The 7,205-nt window shown below is 31.9% G+C and overlaps 1 protein-coding gene across 1 annotated transcript; it reads left to right on the top strand.

Annotated features, from left to right (window-relative positions):
* Window positions 1-576: 576 nt before the first annotated feature.
* Window positions 577-6,944, top strand: LOC114335893 (transcription factor Adf-1-like). Its single transcript, XM_028286177.2, has 2 exons — window positions 577-934; window positions 3,968-6,944. The coding sequence occupies exons 1-2, from the start codon at window positions 805-807 to the stop codon at window positions 4,573-4,575; spliced, it is 738 nt and encodes a 245-aa protein (XP_028141978.1). The 5' UTR covers window positions 577-804; the 3' UTR covers window positions 4,576-6,944.
* Window positions 6,945-7,205: the final 261 nt, after the last annotated feature.

The raw sequence follows: 7,205 nt of genomic DNA, 5'->3' as shown, positions 1-7,205 counted from the left end.
CCCGAAACGGAAGCCAGAAAAGTTTGTTTTTAGTTTCTTTATGTGTTTATGTTATATTATTCACGGTTTATTTTAATTAAATGGAAGTTTAAATTAGGATATACAATATACATATAATGGGCGTTGGATCATGGATATTACTCAAATTGTTCAAGTATTTATCTATTTACAACTTATTATTGTTATGCATCTTCTGCACATTTCTTTAAATACTAGTATGTACATATTTCTAAAATGTTGGAAGGGGGGTGGCAAATATTAAGTTGCACACGTGCGGCCAACATCTCAGCGGCGGCCCTGGATTAATGAATATTTTAATAAATGTTAGTTTAGTTGTCAGTATTAATCAATATTTCATGTAAATAATAAGTTGTTTTTATAAATTATGGTAAAGATTCCAATCTATTAACATGACTTTTTACGAAGTTTCATATAAAGATCTGCGACGATTACGACTGAAAGAGTTAATTATGTAAAATTATTAAAATGTTGATGTATTTTAGGTGAAATTATAATGTTTTATGTACCTATATACTATATATCCATAAACTTATAATAATCCATTCGTACCGCGTAAGCATAGAAGAGATCTGCAGTCGGCTTGTGCTTCTAGTCGGTTCGGTTCTATTCCTTGACGCGGTGCGGACCCTTAAGTCTCCCTGTCACCGGTCGTTGCGCCAGCGATCAAAACGGTGACTTGACCTCGACTAGACTGGACTGTCGGGGTGTGTGAATGTACAGTCAGTCTGTCAGTCAGTCATCTGTTTTCAGTTGATATAGGTACGTCGCGTCGTTTTTGTTAAAATGGAGGACGAAAAATTAATTGAGTGCGTTCGTGAAGAAAGATTACTCTATGATTCATCGCATCCATTGTACTTTGATTCTCAGCAAAAAGTAAGAACATGGCAGCATATTGGAGTAATACTAAAGCAAGGTAACTATAAATACGTTTAAACTTTATTAACATGTATGTATATACAGTGTAAACTAACATAACGACCCTCAATATAACGGTTTCCTCGATTTAATAAAATTTTCTAGATCCCCTACACTTTCTAATAATAAATAAAAGTAATACAAAATATTATACAGTATGGTGCAAATGTTGGAATAAATTCGTTATTTCGTAAACTAGTGACTTTCAGGAAAAATCCTGAAACAGGTCGATTTTTATTTTTATCATGATTTTTTGACATATACTACTGACGTCATCCACCTGGGCGTGATGACGTAATCGATGATTTTTTTAAATGAGAATAAGGGTCGTGTGCTAGCTCATTTGAAAAGATATTCAATTCTCTATTCAGTAATATAAACAATAACATAATTATTTATACAGGGTGTCCAAGAAAAATGGTATTATTATTTTATTATTTAATTCAAAATACATTCCACTGCTATCAAAAAATAGAAAAAAGTGTTTTGATAAAAAATAAGCATTGCTTTTCCCTTAATTTCAATGTTCAAGCTGCCATCCATCTGCCTCTTGATACTAGTTTGAACATTTGATTTAAACGAGAAACAATGTTTATTTGTGAAATAATTTTTTTTCTGTTTTCTAACAGCAGTAAAATGTATTTTGAATTAAAATAACTTACACACATTCTTCTTTTTGTGTCAATTAATTTAATTCAAAATCATTTTTCTTATAAATAATTATATCAATGTTTATATTACTGAACAGAGAATTAAATAACCTTTCATATGAGTCAGCACACGGTCCCTATTCTCATTTAAAAAAATCTTCGATTGCGTCGTCACGCCCAGATGGATGGCGTTACCAGTATGATATAATATGAAGGGTACAGGAGAAAAAGGAGGAATGTCCGAAATTTTCATTTTTTGTTTTAATAATTCATTAGATAGGTTATATTCAGTACTTTGATGTACGTAAATAACACTGGTTAAAAATGGGCTGTGTCATAACGAATAATAAAATACCAATACAGGAGAAGAAGGAGGAATGTCACGGTGTTACCGATTAAGAAGGGGGAATGTCAGTTGTGAATCACGCAGAAATAAGTTAAAACGCTTTTATTGTTACACATTGTTTTCGTGTGTAACCACAGAGTAAACGTATCAAACAAATGATTTAAAAAAAAAATTCCACATATAACAAAACATATTATTAATAATAGTCTTATAACTTTGAAAAAATACTCTCCTGAATAACTCAACAAAGGTGACATTCCTCCTTTTCCCTTGTACCCTTCATATATTTCAAAAAATCATAATTTAAAAATAAAAATCGACCTGTTTCAGTATTTTTCCCTAAAGTCGCTGGCTTACGAAATAACGAATTTATTCCAAACATTTGCACCATACTGTATGTTTACATTTACACTGAATAAATTTATCAAAAGCCTTTTTATAAAGAGTTTTCAACCATTGCAAAATGTGTGTACATAAAAATTATTATTTACCTCCTTTTAACGAAGTTTGTCAACTTATAACATTTATACAGGATGTTTCATTAATAATTGGAAATATTTTAACTGTAGATTCCTGGGCTGAAAATATTTAGGTTTAACCAAAATCATCTAGTCCGAAAATACTTCCTAAGGGAGCTAGAGCTCTTTGAAGATGGCGTCTTGTAATTGATTTTTTAAACCTCCAGAACGCTTGTATTTAGAAAAAAAGGAAAATTGATACGCCTATTTATCTTCCAGAGATAAATCGATTCCATAAATTGCGAAGTTCTAATACCGGTTATAGGCGTCCGTTTTGGGTAGGGCAACAGTTATTTTATCGCATAACTTTTTTATCTTTAACTTTTAAGCATTTTTTAGACACTGGATTATTAAATAGTGACGTATTCTAGTACTAAATGGTACTATTGCTTTAAGTTAGGAGTATACACCGTTTTCTAGAAAAATCGATTTGAAAATTTCGTTTTTTTTTTCAATTTGAGAAAAATTTTCAAAAAAAAACTATTTATAAAAACGAAAACTGGTTTATTTACCTTCCAGAGATAAATCGGTTTCGTCAGTTGCGAATTCTAGTCCCGGTCATATGCGACCGTTTTGGCATATGCGACCGTTTTGGGAAAGACCAATGTTTATTTTATCGCATTATTTTTTGTGTCTTTAACTTGTTAGCATTTTGATGATAGAGTATTAAATTATGAGGTATTCTAGTATTAAAAGTTACTCTTGGTTTAAGTTGGTAGAATACACAGTTTTTTTTTTTATTTTTATTAAATTCAAATAACGAAAAATTTTCAAATTGTTTTTTTCTAGAAAACGGTGTATTCTACCGACTTAAAGCAAGAGTATATTTTAGTACTAGAATACCTGACGATTTAATGATTAAGTGTCAAAATTGCTTAAAAGTTAAAGACAAAAAAGTTATTCGATAAAATAACCGTTGTCCTACCTAAAAGGGACGACTATGACTGGTATTAGAAATTCGCAATTTTTGGGGTTGATTTATCTCTAGAAGGTAAATAGACCTACATACCAGCTTTCTTTTTTGCAAATAGAAGCGTTCTGGAGGTATTTATAAAAAACTAATTAAAAGGCCCCCTACGAACGCTCATGCGTCTGATGGTTGACAAACGGTTGCTGATCGTACTACGAACAAACCTTCTTCTTTTGGTGATAATTATTTTATTAAGTGATGCTTTAAATAGATTACTTGTTGTTTTTAACTGGAGAACCATTTTCTCAGGTTCTTTAACCATGATATTCTTCTTTTCACAATTCCTCGCTTTCCGAATACTTTGCCTTGAAGGACTACCTTCAGTAATCTGTATTTAGTGCGGTTTCTCATTGTGTGTCCGAGATATTATAACTTTTTCCTTTTAATCGTATACGTCACCTCTCTTTCTTTCCTCATTGTTCGTAGTACGTTCTCGTTGGTTTCTTGTCCGTCCATGATATTCTTAGGTTTGTCCACGAACAAACCTATTAGTTATTATGTTATATTATTAAGTATTTAACTAATTATTATTTTAACTTTTTTTTAGATCCTAACAAATGCAAGCTGAGGTGGGAGTCATTGCGAAATCAATTTCGAAAATATATTCGCTCGAGAAGAACAGTAACTGGTCAGTCTCCGTCAGCATGGAGACATTACGATGACATGTCATTCCTAACTAGGTATATGAAGGACAAGACAAGGAATACTTTCGTGGAAATAGAAAACGAGGGACAAGCAGCTCTATTGGAGGAAGATAATATGGCGATAGGCGAAGAACATCCTTTAGAAAGCTCCAACGAAACAACCCACTCTTCTATTGCCATCCCAATGCGCAAATCATCCAACTCAAAACGTAGAGGTTATCACGCTGTTGAAAGTACTAGTGCAGTTTTGATGAAATACCTTTTGGAAAAAGAGAAAAATGAAAAAGAAAAAGATGATATTGATCTTTTCTTTGACGCAATGAAGGCTACAGTAAAAAAATTTAGTGCAGGAAATAAACTTTTGGCTAAACAGAAAGTTTTTGCTGTAATCAGCGAACTGGAGGAGATTAACTTGAGTCAGCAATGTGATCAATGTGCACACTTTTTGTCTGTTGCAAACGTTCATCAACATTCTAAGCCAACCTTTTCACAACGAACTGATAACAGCTAACTTAGCAACCAACCTGTCCAAAAAATGTTATCCCATTATTCTCCAGCAAGTTCTAATCAAACTATGGGTTCCTACATAGAGGCTTGTTCACTAGAAAACTTTACATAAAACTTTTACGCCAGTCAATAGGAGCAATAATAGGATATTACTTCCGAATTCTATCCTACTGCATGGATTTTAATGAAATTTTGGGCCTAGCCTCTACTTATCTCCAAATTCAAAGTCTACCCTATGCCGGTGTGTGTTTTTATCTTGGGGGTGGTTCCCACCCCTTCTCCTTCTTCCCTTCTTTTAGTTATTGAGTTATTCGTGGTTGAAAATTGGCCATTTTCATTGAAATATAATACCTTTTCGAACGGTTTTTTGCGAATACCTTAAAAACTATGCATTCACCTAAAAAACCGATATTCAACATAAAGTAACATGTAAGTTATAAAAAAACAAAGAGACACTTGCCTCCATAACTCTTCTAGTTATAACACCAAAAAAAAAAAAGATATGGTAGGTGAAAATAGTTTGTTTTTTGGTACCTACATTCGCAAATTGGTGTATTCAACTTGAAATAACAGAGACACGGTCGATTTTAGGTGTATAATACTACCAATAACTTTTGTTGTGCTTGAAAAGACCTATAAATTAAGCAATATTAAATGTCGATTACATTCAAACTATGCGAGATAAACTGTAAAAAATTTGATGTTTAAGGTATTTTAAGAAAAAAAATGAGAAGTTTATTTAACCCCTCATCCACAAGAATTTAAATGCATCGTTTTCCTTCTACAATACATTTTACTATAGTGTTCTTTTTATGGTCAAAAAGTTGGGCGGGTTTAAAATGAATGGATTTTGAAAAAAATAAGATCAAATTATTGAGCGCATTTTTAAAGTTTCTTAAAAATCTTCCTATTTCTCCATGTAACTCGAAAATGATAAGAGATGCAAAGAAAGATGCCATACAAAAATGTAGGTTTTTTCTAGATAAACATTTTGATTTTATTGTTTATAACAGTATCTCCAATACCTTTATGCTACCAATACCTTTTGTAGCGCTTGAAACGACCTTTAAAATGAGCTATATTGAAGGCCCATTACATTAAAACTAAGCGAGATATGCTGGAAACAAAATTGAAACTAATGTGTTTTAAGAAAAAAATGAGAAGTAATTTTAACCCCCATCCACTAAAATGTAAGTGCATCTTTTTCCTTCTACAATACCTTTTACTACAGTGTTATTTCTATGTTCAGAAAGTTGGAGGGGTTTAAAATGAATGGTTTTTGAAAAAAAAAAGATCAAATTGTAGAGAGCATTTTTAAATTTTCTTAAAAATCTACCTTTTTGGAAAAATGATAAGAGATACAGTAATGAAAAATAAAAAGGAAATTTTTATCTAAAAAACCCTACATTTTTGTGTGGTATCTTTTTTTCGTATCTCTTATCATTTTCGAGTTACATGGAGAAAAAGAAGATTTTTAAGAAAATGAATGCGCTCTATAATTTGATCTTATTTTTTCAAAAACCAGTTATTTTAAACCAGTCCTATTGTTTTAACATATAAATAATATAATAAAAAGTATTGTAGAAGGAAAACGATGTATTTAAATTCTGATGGATGAGGGGTTAAATATACTTCTCATTTCTTCTTAAAATACATTAGTCATCAAGTTTCTTGCAGAATATCTCGCTTAGTTTGAATGTAATCGACATTTAGTATTGCTCATTTTAAAGGTCTTTTCAAGCACTATAAAAGTTGTAAGTATCATTAAATCATTATACCTACACCTAAAATCGACCGTTTCTCTGCAATTTCAAGTTGAATACACCGATTTGAGCATGCAGCAAAAAAAAACAAAGTCTTCTTACCCACCATCTCCCTCTTTCTATTTTAACTAGAAGATTTATGAAGGAACGAATCTCTTTGTTTTTTTTTATGACCTACAGAAATATTTTATACAGTTTTTTTTGTTAGATGCATAGTTTTTAAGGTATTCACAAAAATCCGTCCGAAAAGGTGTCATTTTTCAATGAAAATGGTCAATTTTCAACCACGAATTACTCATAAAGTATTGAGTTTTCAAAAAATAATTATAGAACAGTTTTTGCTTAAAATTGGGTTCTCTAGCCTCTGCATGCCGTGGCTCTTTTAACCAAAACATTTTTCACTCCCGAGAAGGGGTGGGAACCACCTCCAAGATAAAAGAGTACATCGGCATAGGGTACACTTTGTTTCATGAGCTATTCCCTATTTACTGTGAAAATATCAAGTAAATCGATGTAGTAGGATGGAATTCGGAGCCAAATACCCTCATTGACTGCCATATTTGGTAACTATGTACCTACATATTTTTTTACAATACAACATTTTGAATCATGCACGTAATTTTATTTTCTTACCTCAAACTTAGAGCAAGCTTTTAGCTGGAGTTACTGCTCTTCTATAGTGAGTGTCCAGGTTAGTTATCTCGTCTTGAATCAGAGAGAGCAAATTAAGGAAATCGTAATGCGACATACGAAAGTACTCTAGGAATTTTGTCTCGTCGTCCACTAGTTGTGGGTGCAGTTTTGCGAAATCTCCGTCCCTGTGCTATAAAAATATTTTGTGTACCCACTCTAGACAAGACATCACTTTTTT

This window comes from Diabrotica virgifera, chromosome 2, assembly GCF_917563875.1.
Source record: "Diabrotica virgifera virgifera chromosome 2, PGI_DIABVI_V3a".
In the NCBI taxonomy this organism is placed as follows: domain Eukaryota; kingdom Metazoa; phylum Arthropoda; class Insecta; order Coleoptera; family Chrysomelidae; genus Diabrotica; species Diabrotica virgifera.
This window is presented reverse-complemented; position numbering and strand designations above follow the sequence as displayed.

Coding starts and splice junctions, on each gene's coding strand:
- LOC114335893 (XM_028286177.2), top strand. CDS start 805: ATGGAGGACGAAAAATTAATTGAGTGCGTTCGTGAAGAAAGATTACTC. Junction 935..3,967: donor TGGAGTAATACTAAAGCAAG/GTAACTATAAAT, acceptor ACTTTTTTTTAG/ATCCTAACAAATGCAAGCTG.